Genomic DNA, 20,999 nt, shown 5'->3' with positions numbered 1-20,999 from the left:
AAGCAAAGGATGCATAGACATGGAAACGTATTGTAATGCATGAAATAACATTGCACAATACCTCTTTTTTTCCCTTGTGAAACCTTCAGTTTCTTGAGCAGGCAGTTCTACACCATCACCAGGGGCCGCAGCCAAAGGTACATCCTCAGAAACGAGGTAATCAACTTCTTTGCAGCTATCAGGCTTGGAAGTGCTGCAAAACAGTTATCAAAAAATAAGCTGACAAATTTCAGAAGTGTCCATGAAGCTTTATTGAAGTCTTCTTAAAAGACAGAACTTTGGCTGGACCCAAACTAAGGAGCTCTAAGGAGCACACCAAACCCCCCCCCAATTCCTTCTCTCTTCCACCTCCCACAAATTACTTCTTCCTACAAACCCTATTTCACTTAATTTCTCAGATGACCATGCAACCAGTAATATTGCAAAGTTTTGACAGCTCTTATAGACCATAACATTAACTGCCAGAGGAATTTAACTGTATATGAAATTAGTAAGATAAATTAATGACTAATGACTACTTTGTAGTTCTCACACAGCCCTTTCTCCTCAGTGTACAATACAAACATTCAATTAAGTGACTTGTGTTTTAGAAAAAACTAAAATCCGGGACTGAAAAATTCTCTTACTTTAAAAGCTCTCTCTATGCTGTAAAGCTAAAAGCACAATAATCCCTGAACTCATGACATGAATGTTAAGATTACAGGACTGTAATACTGCTGTATTTGTTAATTCCTACAAGTCCCTCTGCTTGGCAAAGCCCCGCAAGACCCAGCTCAGAAGCATGACAGTCATGTAATGATTTCCAGAGCATGTAAATACAGATTGGAAAGACTGAGTTTCTTCATAGCAAGGGAAGGCACTGTGGGGCACTACGAGGAGGCACGCCTGCTCCTGGCCCCTGCAGAAGAGGAGTGCTTGCACAGACACGGAGCAGAGTACAGGAGGAACGCCCCCATCTGCCCAAATCCCTGGCATTGAGGGGAGGGCAGTCCTGCCCTTCCCTCTCCTCAAGGTAGAACACACCTGTTACAGCTCCATTAACTTTCTGTTTTCTTAAGCAAAACCCAAATTAGAAAAAGAGCTTTTGACAGCAGCACAAATAAAACACTTTTCTCCTGAGCTTTCTCATGATTTTTAAGGGTGTAAATCTCCCATGTATTCAAAAGATCACCCACAAGAGGCTTGCTTGCATTGTCCCTCACTTAAAGCACACTGGTAACCACACTACTGTCCCTGCTCTTGGCCACACTCATTAAACTAATGACAGAAAAGCAACTAAATAACCCATGACTTCATGTCTCAAAGCAGGAGCAGCACAGGGTCTTGTCAGGCCACGTTGTCCTTTCCAGGGCACCTCTGATGTCCTGGGGTAGCAGCCACACATACCAGCCTCCCCTCGTGCCAGCTCCTGCTTCCAGAGATCCAGACACAAACGCTTAAGGAAATGTTGGTGGAACTTAGGCCTTGGCTGAGAAGTTTCTTTTAGGTTTCCTGAACTAAATATAAACAGCTCTCTTAGCCATTCCTTTTAAAATTTCCTCTCCCCTCCCCCCCAGTAATTATACTGTAATTGTAGAAGGTAGATTAAATTGTTACTGAATGAGTTGGTGAAGTTCAGGGACAGATTGTTCCTTTCTTTAGAAACATGTATACAAACAGAGGACAAACATAAATCACAGCCCTAACTTTAGTTATCATACACATGAGCGCGAGAACAGTTATCTCCCAAAGTGTTTATCCACTAACCTAAGATCACAAAAGCTCTTTCTGAGTGGTTTACCTTGATTAGCTGATATCCATGGAGTTGCTTTGTGCCATATGGGATAACTACTCAGTTATTTCTCCTAAGAAATTATCTCTGCTTTACGCACTGCTTCCTTCCTTTCTTCCTTCCTTCCCTTCCCCCAGTTTGTCTAAACTGGTCTGACACTGACATAAACTTTCTAAATTTTCAGTCACATCAAGTGAAAATAAATAAATAAATAAAAATTTAAAAGCAAGCTGTTTCCTTTTTCATGCAAAGGACTTTTTCCTTCGCTAGAAATGTCTTTGTCCTAATATAGTAATAGTATCAAATATATACAAAGGCGATGTGACTATATAGGGTCACATGAAGATTAGAGAAAGTAAGATTTTAAAGCAAAAAGTAAACTGCTAAAAATAAAGCGAATGCTGAACATCTGTTTGGAGAGTAAACAAAGAATTGCAAAACCCAAACAATTCACAAGAGGGCCCAGCCAAGCAAGAATACCAAACACACATAAAATTATGGACCTTATGTTCTGCACACATAAAACGCTCGCAGTTAATTGCTTATAGTAGCACCTGTTCCCCCTCACCCACACCCTTCCACAGGCCCCCCTGCCCATATGCAGCCTTTCAGCTTCCCCCTTCAAGTCCTTCCACATAAAATGAAATGATTTTCAGAGATAAACTTTGATTAATGTCATTCCAACACTCTCTGCAAAGCAAAACTAGCTATCAAAATACAGGCGTTTTTAGAAGAGCTCTGCTCCCTGGCCTTCACAAAGCACAGGGCTTACTTTTATGAGCTCTAGTATCTATACGTGTTAAAACCCACAAATAATTTCCCTTCAGCTTTCCAAGCTTCATCTAAACCATCAAATTCTGGATTCCCAGAAGGACCACGCCTGCAAAGTGTCAGCTGCCTTACTTGTGCAAGGAACACAGCAAAAATGCGGTTGGTACTTGCATTTTCTGTGAAGTCTGGCACCAACACAAGCACCAGGAGGCATCCACCCGCATGCAGTGGGAAGGATTGTAGGACAGGGTGCCACGGGCAGCCTCCACTGCTTTTCCCCACTGCTGTCACTCCGATGAGGGGACCAAAATACCAAGGAGTGTTGAGCAAGGCCATGAAAAGCAGATTGCAAGACTAATCACACCAGGTCTGAGGCTAATATCGTCACATCATGATTTTGGCATGGTTGGGTACTGTTTGCAGGTAGAATTGCAACAGCTCAGTGCTACTGGTTGTTGCCTATCCCCAGATGGGTACTACCTGCAGACAGGTGCTGCCCGCTGGGGGCACAATAAGCTCACAAGGGACAAGGCAGAAGCAGAACAGCTCAGAAATGGTACAGACTGCACAAACTTGAGGCAGGGTAACACAGCACAGCAACCCTGTCCAGAACACAGACTCTGTGTCCGCTCTGAACTCTCCAGCTGAAGCCTACATCAACTCAGGTACATGTATCAACTCATGGTATCAACTCACAGTACTTGTATCAGCTCAGACATAAAGCGGCTACATTAAAACCTCTGCCTCTCCACAGCTCTTACTAAAAGATTTGCCATTAAACTTATTTTCCACTTATAATGGTTGTAGCAAGGATACTACCAAAAGGACCAAGTCTCAGTGCACAATAAACTATACATTGGCCAGTCTTTACCGTGTAGAGTCAAGCTGATTAGAAAACAAACATTTTTCAAGCTCCATCTCTAAGTAATTCTTGAAAGTCACCTTCTGACCATCTGTGTATACAGATAACGCTGGGTATTCCTGCCTGCTCGTGCTGCTAACACCAAGAAGCACACCCTGAGAGCATCACGGAGCCCCAGGCTGTGAACTATGCAACCAGGAAAGGTCCATCTGCAGATAAAGAAACACAGCTTTCAGTACATCCAACATCACCTATCACAAATTCCCTTATAACAGCTTAACGTGCCCTCCGCATAACAGGAGCTGGGGGAGAGGCTGACGCAGAGGAACACAATGTTTTCCAATGCCAACTCAGGCTCAGAACAGCTCATTCCCTAGTTCACACCAGAGCTGTGACAGCTCTGCCTGGTCTGGACTAAATGCTGTGCTACAGCTCTGCAACCTCAGCTGGAGATTAATGCAAGAGCAACTTTCCTTAGCATGTGGAAGGGACCAGATTGGGTTGCCCTGCCTGTTACCTATGGCCTGACCCTAAAAACAACTCATGCAGCAAGTGCTTTCCAAGCTGCCCTTTTTTCCTGGGCGTTTGGAGGTTTTTTTGCCCACAAGACAGGCAGCAAGTTGCAGGGAACAGGCAAACACTGCTCAGAAACATTTAACGTCTCTAACCATGAACCCAGCTAAGCTGTGGTCTCGTACAGCCAGGGCACTGATCTGCCTTCTCTGCCTTTCCAATCCAAACATTTCTCATGTAAAACAGAAGTCCTGTTGCAGAGCTCTGCACCTGCAGCATGAAGAGAAAGATGTGTCTAGCCAAAATTTCTCCTAGTGCAACGTGTACTGGCAAATCAGAGTGAACTTGGCCTTTCAGTTTCATTGCTAAACAAAAATGCTTGGCAGAACAGCCAGTGAACTTTTTACCTAATTCTTTTCAGGGCACTCCTCTGTAGATACAGTAAATAAAATCTACTTACTGAGCAGATGATACCATGCTGTCCCTGATCAATATGTTATCAGCAGGGCAGGAGAGAGGCAGACACTCATCCTCAAGAAGCAAAACAAAGATACAGTTTCTTGACTGGACAGATGGAGGGACAACCTGATCTCTTATTACACACTGCCATCTGGAAGACATTAGCACAAACTGACCCCTACCTTACATGCACCATTATTTTTCCCTGTCAAAGTGTACACCATGTGTATTCTGTGACACCCTGATGGGGAAATATATGGAAGTAAAAGGAACTTATTAGTAAATAACTAAATATATTGGGGAAAAAAACACTTTATAACTGTGCTTTACTGCAGATAGACTGGAAGAGCATCATGCCATCCAGTAGCCCAGGTGGCATTTCAAAGGAACAGCAGAGAGGTATAAACAGTCGGCAGTGACACAGAGACATCACGTGTGTGTGCATTAGAGAATTTTTTTGCAGTCATATTGAAAAACAGTGGTGCAGTATTTCTACATAAAATGCCAAAAAAGCAGTGGCTTTAATACAATCACCTTACTTATATAGGCAAGAATCTGCTCCACAGATGGAAAACAAGATGAGGGATAAGGCAATGACACGAAACAACAAACATCACTGAAATTCTTCCCTTGGGTAAGAAAAGCCCAGTCCTGCTGTTACTGATCCTCATTGTGAGCGTAATCCCATGCACTTTAAGAGTACTACTTTCATTTGCTACTAACATGTTGTTATCAGTTTAGGTCTGACCAAACCCCAGGGAAGCCAGCGGGTGTTTGTTACTGCTGGAATAGAGTTGCACCGTGCCAGTTTCACACAGGAGCTAAAAGCAGGGGCCCAGCTGCATTGATATTAACCTCTCCTCTGCTGACTAGCTGCATCTGCGGGTGGGCACACGTGGGAGCTGCTGTGTTTCTGCTACAGGGACACCAAGGAACACCTCTGCAAGGCTCACAGAGAAGCTGGCAAGCAACAACAGCCTGGACGGGAAAGACAGGTGCAAGGAGAACAGGTAGGCTTTTATGTCTAAAGCTGAACAAGGATGCAAAATAAAGGAGTAAGAAAAACAAACAATTCTGACAAGAGTAAAAAAAAAAAAAAAAAAAAAGAGTACAAACAAATTAAAACCAACAAACATAGGAGAACCACCTGCAGCCAGCTTCACTCCAGTTGACCACAGCACATTTCTCTCCCTTTCCTTTGTTCCAGGAACTGAAAAACTACCTACTTCCATGCTGAATATCCCTGGTTTGCAACTTTTTAGCACTGAACCCTTGCAAAAATCCTTGCACCTTCCTCAAGGTCAGGATATGGAAACAAGAGCCAGATCCTGTGGTTGCTGCAACAGCCTGTGTGCCCTCAGCCCTACTGGGCTCAGCCACCCTGTATGGGCTAATACAGCTCAGCACCAGCACTCGCAACTAGGATGAAGCAAGGAACCCCGAGACTAACTTTTGGACATTAACAATAAAAATATTTTAAAGGCAGAAGTTATGAAGTAGAACAAAAGAAAAGGTATAATATAATTAACTTGAAATTCCAGATCCAAATGAGAATGTGAACAGTGTGAATTCATGAGGTTTGTAAATTAAAACACTCGACTGTTCTTCCTAAATATTTCCTAAGGTGACATTTAATCATAGCTTCTGTGCCTTTTTCCCTACAAAGAGCAAACTATCACCTCAAGGGCAAGAGAGTCTTCTATTTCAGATTGTAGTCCAGAGACCATATATACATCTTTCCTGGCACTTTTGGTGTTAGTCTTTTTCCATTTGTCCGCATTCAGAAAGCAGCTCATAGCTCCACCTCAATTACTGCTCACTCTTTTCTAACTGCCTTGCTACTACGGCCAACAACCCATTAGTAAGAAAAAACAGAATCCACAAAAACCCATCAGTAACCCAATTACATTTGTTAAAAAACAAAGAAACACAACTCTGAGTAAAAACTTACAAGAACTGGAAGAAATCCACATCATTAGCTTCTAGTTGTAAACTTCTCTAGATCATCTTACCCCAATTGTAGGAAAAAATTTATTTCTCACAGATTCACTCAGCCAGCATTTGCGACTAACTCGCTTGGGGACTGATGGAAGACAAGTATGGGCTAAACAGCAAAGTCACCCAGCTTTTAAGGTGGATTGAGCAAACCACACAAGCTCCTTTCTGCCTTTGATAGCATATTATTACTACTTCAGCTAACCAATTTAATGCTAGCTTAAATATATTGTGTATGTTTACACTCCACTGAATTCACAATGATTGAAGGGTAAACACACCCTACAAGGCTTCCTCTACTGTTGGCAGTTAAGGCAAACTCAAGACACCCAAAGATCCTGACAACCCAACTGCCACCAGCACAAATAAAGCAACACTTTCCCTTCTCAGTGCAAGTAAAAGCAGACAAAAAGCCCAGCGTCCAAAAGAGATATTTGAATGCTTTATAATCGGCATTATACTATTAAGGAACTTCTCAAAATTAAAGAAAATGCCCAAAGGATCAGTTACCTTGTACTAATCAAAAAAAAAAAATTATAAACACCTAAAAAAATATAAGGTGTGTTGCACCTTCACATGGCATAACCCTCCTATGTGCTAAAGTAATTCCATCCCAGGGAAAGGTAAAAGGCATCTTCCTTTGAAGGTTTTGATAGAGGGAGATCCAAATCCTGGTAAAGATTTCCACTGACAGATGCTCCACTGACTACAGACAGACTCAACAAACCCATCAGCAACTGGCCATACCAGACATACATCCATCCAAGAAGAGTGATAGCAGTTTCTTGGCTAGCGCAGACCACCGTGGTCCTCCACCCGTCCACATCAGCGAGCAGCCTGCAGCTGCTTCCCACCGCTCCAGCTGCAATGGCTCTGTACATACCTTGCTGCAGTCAGCTCAGCAGCATCCACGGGGTCAACATTTCCATTCGCTGCAGAAACAGCTAAGGGTTGCTCAGAAGGATCGAGGAGAGAAGCCAACTGTATATCATCACCTGGCCCAGAAGGGCTGTGGAGAGAAAAGACATGGAAAAAGGCAGCCTTAGAGGTCTGAGTTATTGCAGAACTATTGTCATCTGGCTGTCTGAACCCCTGGACTTCAGCATGTGTATGCTAACTTGTGTGTTAGGGAACGCAGCAAAAGTTGGTGGTTTTAATTTACGTTGTTTTTGTGCACAGCTCTACTGTTCCCACTGGCCTGAAGTCACTGGATTTTTGTCTTGTGTTACAACTGCAGGAGCAATGAGATCGTACAATCCAACAGCAAATTAACTGCATTTTGATTCTGATTTTAAAAAGCAAATGAGAAAGCGAGCTACTGCTTAAACAAGAGAAACAGCAAGACTTCCTTGCTCAGAAGCCACGTAACACACAGGGAGCTCGAGTCCGGCTTTCACCTGCCACGGAGCGGTGCGGGGGCTCATCAGTGGGAGCCCTGAGTCAGACCAAGGTGTCCCGGGTGTTGCAGGGAGACCCCCAGCCTTGTCCCATAGCCAGGAAAGCAGGGCACAGCCGAGTGTCAGCACTACATGGCTAAAAGAAAGCAATTCAGAAACACACCCTTGAATCAATAAGGATTAAGGTTTGTTTTTAACAGGCACCCTGAAAACAATGTTTTTGTTGCCTACTGCAACCTGACTTTCCCATGTGGCCACCCAGAGACCAGAGCCCTGGAAGCGTCAGTTCTCCCTGGACCTCACCGAAATCCTCACGTTTTTGTAAAACAAAAAATATGCCTTTTAATTGGGGTTCCAATTTCACATCTGTGGATTCACCCAACTGGCTCAGTTCTGAGGTGCTGCTTTCCTGAACACCCTTCTGCCCATGCTGTTTCCAGTACTACCAAGTAAATACAACCCTGTACACTGATGGATGGTGTCTCACACAGACAGATTTGAGCAGAGGTGTATAAACTTCAAACTGTCACTCAGCATTTGGGATTTCAGCTTAAAAATAAAAATCCCTAAATCATGGACAATTTAACACTAGACAATTACTTCCTTACCTAACTGCAAATCCAGTGGAACAGTATGATTCTCTATTATAGTCTAATTTTGTTTCAAAGAACAAAGAGTTAAACTGCACTATAATAATGTCAGTATTATTTCAGTAACTTCACACTTCACATATCTTATTTGAAAGATTCTGTAACACATTCATATGGAAATAATAATTTGTCAAGTTTGTTTTCTATTTTATTTTTAATTAATTACACCTGCGATCCTTTGTAAGCCAGTGTTTCTGCTTTTCATTTCCAGTGTTTCCACAGCATCATTCCACACTCAGTGCAGTCTGTTTGTCCATGGCATCCCTGACAAGCCAAGTGGCATTCTCCCCTCCTTTACACCAACACTAAGCCACTGCACCGAGTGCAGTTCTCAGATGATGACCTAGAACATTCGATTATTTTTTAAACTTACAGTATTACTTTTATCTAATTACAATACTAAGCAATTAACTGTCCACATGTTCTCTGGTTTAACCACCCCTGAGGACTCAGCCTGTTGTAGAAAGCTTTGAGCAAAGATGTTTACAAGCTCTGAAGTCCTCTGGCTTATTAGTATAAAAGGACCCGTTTCCACCCATCACTAAGAGTTGCATATACTTATAGCAGAAACTATGTTCACTTTGCCTTAAAATTAGGGTTTAGACTTTGACAACAGGACATTGCAACTTCCTTACATACTTAAGGAGTAAAATGGAGATTTTATTCTTATTCTGGCTACTGACAGAGCACGAAGGGTCTTTCCTGTGATCATAAAGTACAGCAAAAGCTGAATTGCAACTGAAGCTGTTGTACTGGTGTGCTCCAACCCGGTGAGCAGCAAAGTGTTTGCCCACCACCACTCACATCTGCTGCAGGACGAACTCCCAGACAGCGATTTTCATAGTCTACGGACAACGTAACTCGAAACTCGGGCTTGGGGAGGTGATGGCGAAGCTGCTCACTGCCAAGCCACCCTGCTCTGTGCGGCACAAACAATGAAGCTATCCAAAAGCTGCTCAAACTAGTTCCACAACTGACATTCCTGGGCATCACAACCGCCTTCGCCTTGCAGGCGCCTGCCACCAGGTCCCTGCTGTAAGGCCTCGGCAGCAACTCACTCTTCAGGCCAATTTGTTTCAAGAATTGAGCTCTGTAAAAAGGCCATGAGCTTTTTCCATTCCATTGCCTGAGTTCTGGGTCAAGCCTGGAGGAGGATCTACTTAAAATGACTTCCAAATTCTACTTATGACAAGCATGACTGAAATACTTCTCAAAGGAAAATACCTCACAGTTTAACAAGCAGTTGCTTACTAACAGCTGCAGCGAGCTCACTAAATTCAGCCCAAAGACCAAGGGGTTCAGTCTGTTATTAGTGTGTCGCAAGTGAAAGATGTTGCCCATCAAGTGTCCTCAGGCTCTTGAGTTTCATAATTTCACTTTTAAGACCTCTATTTATGCTTGAAAAGAGATTTTGCAAGACACTGTTAGAAAACAGGTACGCAAATAGCAAGTTTCAGACAAAGCCTGACCCATACTTGTCTTTTAATATCAATGAATGAAAGAGAAATAACTGCATAAACCTATGTAATTTCTTCTGTTTAAACACAGAAGGTCTGACCTCTGTCTATGTAAGCAGCTTTCAAACCAAGGCATGAAATGTATTTAAAATATGTAGAAAAGCACAGCTTTACACACATGGACACAGAGGCAAGCAGGGTCAGCTCCTCGGCGCCAACCCTACCAACACAGCAAGGGCTACGTACTCCAGTGGTTCTGTTTGCTGCTCTCCTACTGACATCACTGAGATGCAAACCTTAAAAACCTAATTTCATACTGAAGTTTTAAAATGTTTTTGACACTGGTGCTGGAGACAGAAGGCAGCTATGGGTCTTGGCATATTCTCCCTGTCCACATTTTTCCAATCAGGAGAGCTGGATGTGGCTCCCTTTGAACAGTCAACAACAGCTCCAAGTTAACTCCAAGGGAAACCAATAAGCATTTCAAGCCCTGCTATCTCCTACTCCCAAACATTTGGTTGCTTTTAATGAGATAACGGTAAGATTTATAGATCCTGCTCTTACTCCAGAAATCTCTGGAAAATGACACCAAGTACCACAAGGCAGCACTGAGCTCTCAGCACTCCCATCACCCGTTATTTTGTTTTCTTCAAGAAATGAGATGTGGCTCAGGGTACAGCAAGGCTGATAGACAAAATCCTGTAGATTTCATACTTGGCTTTGTAATAACTTGAGCCAAATAATCAATTTTTTGAGCCTCAGTTTACACATGCATAAGAAAAAATATTAATTAATCACATCATAAAAATACTGAGAGGATTTGTTATTTCTGGTAAGTTCTTACACTGCAATTCTTTGCAAGGGAAAGAGATCTAGCAGCACCTACATCAGTTCAAATTCATTCATTCAAACACACTGTACCTCGTAAAATTTCATCCCTTTTATTAAGTAATTCCTTCATAATATTCATTTTTACCTTTTCATACTTTATTTTGTAGTTTATCTCATATGTTAGCCACATTCATGGAAATAAACTTCATGTGTAGAAAATCCAACAATAACCTGCTACAGTAACTCTATGCACCTTTGCTATTTCTGTTCTTTTAAAGTATTTTCATAGTTATTGCGACTCCTTTCAATATGATTTAGCGAAGTAGGAGGTAAGAAGCTATTTCTCAGATTAGAAATCAACACTACTTGTATCAGAAACTAAAGCTAATCTTGCTCAGGAAACAACTCTTAAGTGCTGCATAAAATACCAGCACAGGATTAAAAACAAAGCCCTCTATTTTTTTCTTCCATACTACTTCTTGTAAGGTAATTTAAAAATATTTAAATATTAATAGAAATGTAGGAAAAATATGAGCTGCTAAGATTGAAATGGAAAGTCTGGCTTTGTTTCCCAAGGTCTAGCTTTGTTTCCCAATGAACGAAAGGGACATCCATACTGCCAAATGATGTCCTCTCAGGGCAAGTCCATACACCAGCAATAGCTTTAAAAGCTCAGACACAGCAATGACTGGGGGTCACCGGTTACTTTTGCTGGTCACTATGCACAGCTATAACCAAGGCTTTACTTTTACCCACTAAACACACACTCAAAAGTTAAAGTTTTAGGAAATATGATGCCCTTTGTAAACCCAACAAAGACTTACCTTAGGCATGTAAGTATGTGATTTTGAAAAAATCTCTCAAATTCTTTCTGTACTCAGAAGGAGAAACTATGCCTTAAGTGCCTCACATCAGCACTTTGTATTTACACTGCAGGACCTGCATGCCTCAGCCAGGCTGAGTCTTGCTGAGCTGGGCACTGTACAAACACAGTAATGAAGGTATCCAAGAGATGAACTGGCATGCGTTAATTAAACAAATAAAGTCACTGTCATACAGTAGACACGCGAGTTTGACGTACAGGACTGTGCATGGCAGCATTTCCACACTTACAGAAAAGAGACATTGCCACCAAGATACCAGAACTGGCTCCCAGGGGAATTATTCTGGTGTCCAAGACTTTGATGCTCTCCCTCTGAGCTGGACCCGAGCAACCAGCAGAGCAGGTCTGGACGCGGGGTGGCCGTGCTCAGCACGCCCAGGGAGAGCCAAACCCAGCCCAGGGGGTCACGCATGTCCCCGAGGAAGGGGACTGCCATCACCCTGGCTGAGCAACAGGAACCAGCTGCATCTCCCACAGGCTGCCCAGGCGTGAACGCACGACGCCCGGCTCCCAACATAAGGCTGCGCTTCCAGGAACGAGGGCGTCCCTTCTCCTACTGCAGATTTCTGTGCGAAGAAAGTTAAGAAAGGAAAACAAACGCAGAAACTGCATTCTGGAGAAGTGAAAGCATCTTCTAAAAGACTTCCTGAAGGCAATACCCCACCTATGAAAAGCAACTCCAGGAACCCAGCTGCACAGCAGCTGGCAAAACCTGCAGGTAACTCCAAATGAGGCGGCCGCGCGGGACGATAGCGCTGTCGCTGTCAGGCAATCCGCACATGTGATGATGGAGAAGAATTTTCGGAAGCCGTACTTTTCTGGCAGTGCTTGTGGAAATCCTGACAAGATAGAGGAGTTATCTTGGCAGGGGAGGGTGTTTAGTCACACATTACCTGAGGGCCTGGACTTCCTCTTCCACCCAACCCTTCTTGCTTAGAAATCCCTTATTTTTTCTAACACGTGTATCCAGATTGATCATCAATGTGACAAGTCATAACCATAAAATAGATTTTTTTTTTTTCCCCGAGTATTCTACATTACTGTGTTCACATTAAAACCTAAAAGTTATGGTAAGTTATTAAACAAATACAATGATTTTAGATTAAAAGACTTAAGCGGACTGAAACACGTGTTACATTATTACTTCCTTTGCAAGCTAAAAGAGGGACAACAGAAAGCCACATTAAAGTGTTAGAAATATAAATCATGCCTGCCCAGGATGAATAAGCATATTTGCAGCAATAACTGTCAACCATTATAAAAAGCCCATAACGTCACCACTGTGCAGCTTTTCGAGCCTCTGAACGGCTCCCAGTCACGTCCTGATGTCACTGCTGCAGAATTTAAAAGTTTCCAAATTCCAGCTGGTAAACCTGAACCAGAAGTTTCTCAGGGCGATCAACCACACACACACGCACATACACACAAAGTCTCCTCAAGCCCTGACACTCCGGCTGAGTAGAAACCCAACCACAAGCCATGGCAGAAGCCACAAAACCATCCGGTCTTTTTTCTTGGGGGTAAAGGGAGTTAATCCTCTCCCAGAGCTGCAGGCAGCGCTGTGTGAGCAGGAGGGCATTTTGCTCGGTAGAAGTGTTACTTTTCAAAGAGTTGTTTTAAAAAAAAAAAAAAAGGAGGAGGAAAAAAAGTGCAATAATCGTTTGAGAGAGAAAAGCAGTGGCAAACAACAGCTAGCTTTTAATTTCTGATACTGACTCCAACTGCACATTGCTTTTGTTATTTCCTTGGCGAACTTTCCCCTCACAAGTGTCTACTTACCAAGGCCAGGAAACAATCACCAGCTTTGCTCTTCACAGTCATCCTCGGTTCCACCGCAACAGCCCCCTCCGTTCACCACGAATTTCCTCCGCTTCCACCATCCCTCCCCCCCACCCACCCACCCACCCCTGGGTCGGGAGCAGCGGCTTTTCCCGCCCGCCAAACCCGACCCCCGGCAGCTTAGGCGAAGGCTGGAGCTTTACAAAAGGCCGAGGAGTAGGAGCCTGGAGCTACTTCTCGGAGGCTCCTCCCATGAGGCTCCCTGAGGAAAGGCCGTGGCGACCGAGACTGCCGCGCCCCGCGTCCCCCCCCCCGTCGGGGGTCGGATGCCTCCGGGGCGGCTCCCGCCGCCCCGGAGGCATCCGACCCCCGACGGGGGCGGGGGGGGGACGGGGACGACGCGGGGCTCAGCCCGTTACCAGAGCGCTTACAGCGAGAGAAAAGAAGGGGAGACACACACAGAGGACCCCCCCCAAAGACGCGGCTCCCCCGTGGGTTTTATTTTTTTTCCTCCTGGTTTTGCGGTGGAATTTCTGCCGCGGCTTTTTTTCTTTTTTTTTTCAGTCCCGCCGAGGGTGTTTCCACGGTGGGGGATTGCGGGCAGATGAAAATGAGGGATGGATGTAACGCTGCGAGCGTACACAAATACCTCCCGACGTTTTAAAAACCACTGGAGGAAGAGCCTCGCCTGAATTGGTGGTGGTTGGCAAGTTTTTAAAGTTTCAGGATGCAGGAATGGCGTTTGGCCCAACTTTAAAGATCGCTTTTCTAAAAAGTTTTTAACAACTTCCCCTGAAACTTTATCTGTTTAGAGCTGTAAATCTAAACCAAACCTTATCCCTACCCCAACCCCAATTCTTATGTTAACTTCCAGCTCCTAAAGTCACACAGGTTTTCTTACAGATTTCTTTACCTACAAGAAAATGGAGCAGTTTTAATTAGTTGCGTGCCCTTATTCATCTCTTAGGTTTCCTATGGGTTTATTACAACACAAAAGAATGGCTTCACGGGTAATTAAGTCTTTGCATTGAGATACACCAAATTGCATATACAAGCTGCCAGCACCCAAGGAATTAACTGAGTCTCTACCCAGGGAGATCATTATCATGTTTATAACATGCCATACAATAACTATAGACTAAATGTCTATAATATCTATCCCACAGCAAGACAGTTGGTAGGTTCATTGCTTACCAAATGCCCAATCGAGATATTTCTGATAAAATGCTGGGGCTATAGAGGCTTAATTTAGTTGCCCAGCTGATTCCATGCGCACTCTGCCCAAACTCTGGACATTCAACTGTGGTGCCAGCTTGGGTGACAAAACTAACGTTTCCTGTTCTTCAGAACTCAGTCCAGCTCTTAGCAGGACTGTGTATCTTCTTTTAATGTTAGGGTGCAGTAATGATACCAGTTGGACCTCTCAAAGCATCAATTCAGAACCGAGCCTCAGGTAGAAAAAGCTATTCATCAATTCAATTTTTTTTTTTAACTCTTTTCTCCTTCTAGCCCTTGTTCGATTTCCTGTGAGCAAAAGGAGGGAACAGATTTCTGACCAGGTAAATATTATGTTGCAGGAGAATTTCACGTCTGAAAGCAGATGACAGGGATTTCCCCTAGATATGCTCATTGATGCTTTTAACAATTCAGATACCTGTACAGGAAAGAGAAGAAGATACCAAATGACCCCCGAAGACCAAATCTGATACTGTAATGGGTGAAAATGCTGAAAAACATGTAGACTACCAACACCGCCTGGGCTGCAAGGTATGGCTCATCGAGGGGTAAACAGCACGTAGAGTACAATATGCTGTGGAGAGTTCACTTAGTTGCAGGACCAGGAGCCAGTAGCATCCACTCTGACAGCAAGGATTAAGATCAAGCAGTGAGTTTAAGTTTCTGGGGAGAGCAGCTCTCTCATATCCTGCCTCCCAAGCAGCAGGAAACCAGGCATGGAAAAAGTTTCTGATACAGGTACAGGCATTCAGCCACCCTCTCGTTTAGGTGGGGAATTAAACTCTTTTGTCATCTGGAAATCATTTCACAAATAGCTTCTCCAGGTATAACAGCCCTGAGGAGGAGGGAGACCCCCGAGAGAATAACATTCATTAAAATATTTTTTTTTTTCTCTTTGCAAGAGCACTTCAGTCTGGCGCAAAGCTGTGGACATAGACTAGCTACATTCCTGCTAATAAACCCAAATTTAGCATTTTTGGAATAAAATGGTCATTTAGCTCAAATAACATGCCTCTCCCTGTTTATTCATTAGCCTCTTGCTGTACCAAAACCCTTTCACCTACTGCTAAGCAATCTCAATCCACCTTTGTCACAAAAACATTTCCACTTTCCTCCCAGCAGCCTCTGCTACTTAAACATAGGAAAACTGATACGCAGTAACACCAGGAACACAGTCCTAAGGTGTGCTTGATTATCTGCTTTTCCTGTGAGAATTAATTGATCTGCGTTAATAGAAGGCTTGAGGGAGGAGAGAGGAAACAAGCTGAAAAGCAACAGGAAAACAAGAGATAAGCAACCTCCCAGCAAGGCTGGGGAGACAATTACAGGACAGGGGCTGACTTTCAGGCTGCAGCCCGCAGTGACACGCTGTCTGGCTGAGGCTGGGAGCCCGCAGATCAAAGAGCCGCCAAAGAACGTGTTGCAAAATATTTCTCCGGAGGGCCGGAGCTGAGTAGGAGCGGTGAGCGTGCTGATGAGAGGGACTCGGTGGTGGGAGACATCCTGCAGGATGGCCTCGCTGGAGTCCAGGCCCTTCCCTAGCTCCCAGGGAACAGTTAGCCTCAAAGAAAGGCCAGAAAGCATCAGGATGGCTTATACTGGGAGGATTGTTGGGGGTTTTTTTTGTTTGTTTGTTGTTTTTTTTTTTTTTTACTGTAGATCCCAAAAGTTTTTAAAGAACACCAGTATTTTGCATTTGGGTGAAGGATTTTATCTTTGTTAGATCCCCACTTTTTCCTTTTCTACATGTCTATGTGCCCATGAAGATAATATTTACCAAGCTATATGTGAGAAGTTAGGTTGAAATCTTAAAGGTGCAGGAAACCCTAAAAGAAATACTCGTCTTTTTAATTTGGCTGTGCTAAGTACACAGGTACAGTGAAGTTCCCATAGTAACACTACAGTTTACCTGACATTACATAGGCACATGGTGATGGAAGGCAGAGAAAATATGTATATAGATTTCAACCTAGCTTCCACGTCCCACACTGCTCCTAACTGTGGGACCAAAACATGGTCCTCACGAGACCCCCCGTGCAGTGCTGTGTCCAGCTCTGGGGGCACCAACATCAGAAGGACACAGACCTGCTTGAGCGGGGCCAGAGGAGGCCACGAAGATGCTCGTGGGGCTGGAGCAGCTCCCCTGTGAGGACAGGCTGAGAGAGTTGGGGGTGTTCAGCTGGAGAAGAGAAGGCTCCGGGGAGACCTTAGAGCAGCCTTCCAGGACTGAAAGGGGCTACAGGAAAGGGGGGAGGGACTCTTGATCAGGGGTGTAGGGATAGGATGAGGGGTAACAGTTTTAAACTGAAAGAGGGTAGATTTAGATGAGATGTAAGGAAGAAATTTTTCATTGTGAGGGTGGTGAGGCCCTGGCACAGGTTGCCCAGAGAAGCTGTGGCTGCCCCCTCCCTGGAAGGGTTCAAGGCCAGGTTGGACGGGGCTTTGGGCAACCTGGGCTAGTGGAAGGTGTCCCTGCCCGTGGCAGGAGGGTGGGACTGGATGGTCTTTAAGGTCCCTTCCAACCCAAACCATTCTACGATTCTGTGAATATTCTCCTCAGGCACGCAACATTTTTACCCCACACTCAGGAAGATGGGTAATTGAATTACAGAAAAATTACAGGTACTTAAATTCAGTATGTCCAGAAGTGCTGGATTCCAGGACATCATTTTAGGTTGTGTTTTCAGAAGTCTGGACTTGAGAAATGTTGTCAGAGACCCCATTCAGTTTGTGCTCCATGGTCAGGGTGCTTTAAGACTGTGGGTGGACACCCGGTGAAAGCACCCGATGGACACCATACTGCTAGTGGTGACCTAGTCTGCCCAGCTCATGTGAATTCGATCTGAGGGTTTTTCCCATAAACCATGTCACTTTTGCCAAACCAAAGCACTTGAGGGGGGAAATGAGTCAGCCCTCAAAAAACCTATGAAAAACCCATTAAATTGGCTTGGAAAGAATGTTACATTAAATAAATGTAAAAAAAAAAAAAAAACCAAAACAAAAGAAAACCAAACCCAACAACTAAAAACCAACAGTTTTTCTTTTAAATTTGCATTCTGTTTTTTGAGAATACAGGATGAACTCAGATGAAATTGTCAAGTTTTTCCCTGTAAGCTTGAAAACAAGGCTTGCTTTTCTCCAGCTCTTTAAACTGAGGTTAACTAGTCTATAAGCAAATACAAATACTACAATATTTGTGATAAACTTGCAAAAAAGCTGACAAACCAGCAATGCCTGCGTTTGTTCTGAATGATCAGGCTGCATCATGTGAGTAATCTTTCAGAAAAGGGGTGTGTGTGATTTTAAATTGGTCTTTGTAAAAACTTAGTGCCCATTTTTAAGGCCATTTGCAGCAAATAAAACCATATAAATATACTTCAGTTTGATTAAAATTAGAGAGGGGTTTCTCTTTTGCATTTCCTAATCAGAGGTTCATAGTCATACACTCTGCAAAACCACAGACCCAATTAGCTGCAGAGCAGCCTGGCTGAGATACCCAAGCCACTTCTGTAACAAACACCTGAACCTTGTATTTCCACTACTTTCCACATACCAGTTGCCCACAACCATCATTTGTGGTGGTTGAAAATTAGGTTGTGCAATTCCCAGCAATTTTTATTGGCCAGGCTTTGGGAGGGCTGTCTCTTTAAATTCCCAGACTTTTACCTTAACCTTCTGCTTTGAAAAAAAAGTAAGTTTAACGTTAACCCATTACATTTTGGAGGGTCAAAGTGATGGGAAACTGCCATTTTGCAAATTTCCAAATAAGTAAGATCGATTTTTAGAAAACCCTAGACTAGACTCAAAGCCTCACAAATTCCCGTGATAACTTCTTTAGCAAACCAAGTTTACTGGGAGTTCCTACCAGAATAACAAGGTTTGAAGAATGATGTATGCAACAGAAGTTTCATGTACAATCACAGCATTCAAAGAAAAAAAAAAAGATGTGGAAAATCTTGGAGACTGTTATATGTTCAGTAAAACTAACTCTATATTTTGACTCATTTAACGACATTGTTAAGAAGGGGACATGGGAGTTTTAAGTGTCCATTTATTTTCATGACAGCTAAAATTTTTTCCTTAGTTGTTAGAAACTGAGCAATGCATACATGCTTTTCACTTTCATTCCAGGAAACAAATCCAATCTTCTCTGTCTGCTGCAGAGTTATTCTTAGCTGGCTTTGATATTTCTATCAGCTAGGAGAGCATAACAATGTTATCATGCTAACAAATTCCAAAGATTTTACATAACTCTTGAGTGCCTTAAAAAAAAGAAAAGGCTTTATTGATTACACTGTTTGTGTTTCATTAGCCAAAGGAGCTAGGAAAAACAGGATGAAAAAGAATAAAAAAGCGGTTTGATGAGTTTCAGTTTGATGAAGCAAGTGTTCCGTGTTTTTCAGAGTATCATTTACAAAGAGAAGCCAAGCTTTACAGCTCTGAGGTTGGAAAACAGCAGGTAGTTCAGGCCAATGAATCATTTAAATCCTACTTGTCTACATACAGCCTATTTTCCTAATTTGATTTTTTATCTGTTGAAACAACTAGACACCCCCCTTATATAAGCAAAGCAGGATAACTGGAAGTGTAGTGCTTGTAGGATGGCCTGGGTGAAAAAGGATCACAGGACTGCGCAGCGTTCTCCCTGACTGATCTGTTAGAGGCTCAGGGCCAAATTCTTTGCTGATATCACCCAGCTGGAACAGAGATTTTGGCCCAACCTAAAGGTAGGCTGCAGCCATAGCCTTCTCTCACACAGCTGTCTTGAAAGGAATGTACCAACAGGTAAAGAAAGTACATTAGTGAAATTAAATTGGAAACAACCTTGCAGAGTCTTAGGGCACTTTTGGACAGCTGATTATTTTACTGAGGACCATGGATGAGTGGGGCAGGTACGGAACAGAGAGAGTAGGGAAGAGGAAGGATTAAGCCTGGGTGAACAAAGAAGAGTTCATCAGGAAATGCTTAGTCTGGGAGGAGATCCCAAGCAATTTTCAGCAAGGAGAACACGATTAACATAACATACTAGGGCTCGTTCTTGACAACAGCATAGAATGGTGGCACTCTGCATTTCACAGGGACCTTAGAATCCAGAACAATTAAGCCTTTGATTGGAGCAATTATCATTTCTACACTTATTGCAATTTCAGATGCAGAGCTTCTTACAGGCCAAAGAGACTCTACTATAAGGCTTAACCTGTCAAGGTGAGTGTAGATGAACAGGCCCAAACAGATCCATATAATATTTTTTTACTTTTCCAGAGTACCCAAATGTTAAGGAATAGCAATATCTAAATAAGCCCCACCTGCTATTAGCAACACAAACATGGGCTTCCATAGACCTGGATCAATATTGATAAGACAGGCTCCAAGAAATCAACATAAAAGACAGCAGGAGGAAAACCAGAAAGCGAAGGATGAGGCAAGTACTATGGAGTTCTGGCTCTTCAGACATCTCTCCAGAGGAGTCTCTGTTGAGAAGCACTAGTGCAACGCAAGCATGCCAAGACGCAGAAAAACTGGAAGGAAGCCACATCCAAGTCATGGAGAATATGCCTGTGTCTGTAATTGCTGTTCTCAGAGCTGCCCTCGGCAGGGTTCAAAGCTGGGGCTAATCCTACTTTGCATATTCTATTAGAAACAGGGACAGTGGAACTAGCTCCATGGTATCCAATTTTGCAAGAAGCCAGAAGATACAGAGTTGGAATAGAGAAAATATGGGGATCTGTAGGATATGCAAAAACAATTTTGAGAAAATAGGCAGCTCACTTGGAAGAAGCAAGGCTGAAATATACATCTGGGAAAGCTAATCAGAAAAAAAAAAAAGTAATCTAAAAGTAATTTTTAACTTAATGAGAAGACAAAAAAATGATGCTAAACTGCCTGTCCAGATATTGGACAAAGTATTACAGTGTCCGTGCTGGATTCCTTTAGCAAATGCCTGTATTTGATTGAATAAATGTAATTTCTTAAGAAACAGAAGGATGTGTGAAAAAAGCAGCTCATGTATCATTCATCCGAGTCAATACCTACCTTATGAATACGTGGCTAAGGTTCTCAAGAGTGCTACAGAATGTTTTCTGTAACAAGCAAGAAGTACCAGGAATTTTGCAGGACCTTCTCTACTTTTGTGTAGCAGAAGCATACGTAAATGAAATAAAAAAATAACCAGCATGGTATCACATACCTAGTTTCCCACTGGTATGTGCTTTGAGTACAACAGGACATACTATGAAATCAGCATTTTATAAATATTTTACCCTGACTTAGAGGTTGCCTAAAACAGTTTGGTCAATGGCATCTATTAAAGTAGATGGCAAAACTCTCTCTCACTTGCTAGAAAGCAGTGTGAGATGTCTGTTGGGTAAGAGTGAAGTTATCTTGATTTTACTCTT

At 43.1% G+C, this 20,999-nt stretch overlaps 1 protein-coding gene across 8 annotated transcripts in view; it reads right to left on the bottom strand.

The window, feature by feature from the left end:
• Positions 1-20,999, bottom strand: part of TACC2 (transforming acidic coiled-coil containing protein 2) — a 152,782-nt gene that overhangs the window by 80,946 nt on the left and 50,837 nt on the right. For all 8 annotated transcript variants that reach the window (XM_074875457.1, XM_074875456.1, XM_074875455.1 and 5 more), the window contains 2 exons: positions 7,255-7,380; positions 62-193 (listed from right to left, as the gene is read on the bottom strand). In XM_074875457.1, coding sequence (XP_074731558.1) covers positions 62-193; positions 7,255-7,380 — 258 coding nt within the window. The remainder of the gene's footprint in view (positions 1-61; positions 194-7,254; positions 7,381-20,999) is intronic.

Source organism: Strix uralensis, chromosome 7 (assembly GCF_047716275.1).
Source record: "Strix uralensis isolate ZFMK-TIS-50842 chromosome 7, bStrUra1, whole genome shotgun sequence".
In the NCBI taxonomy this organism is placed as follows: Eukaryota; Metazoa; Chordata; class Aves; order Strigiformes; family Strigidae; genus Strix; species Strix uralensis.
The sequence above is the reverse complement of the archived record's forward strand: the minus strand, read 5'-3'. Positions and strand labels throughout refer to the sequence as shown.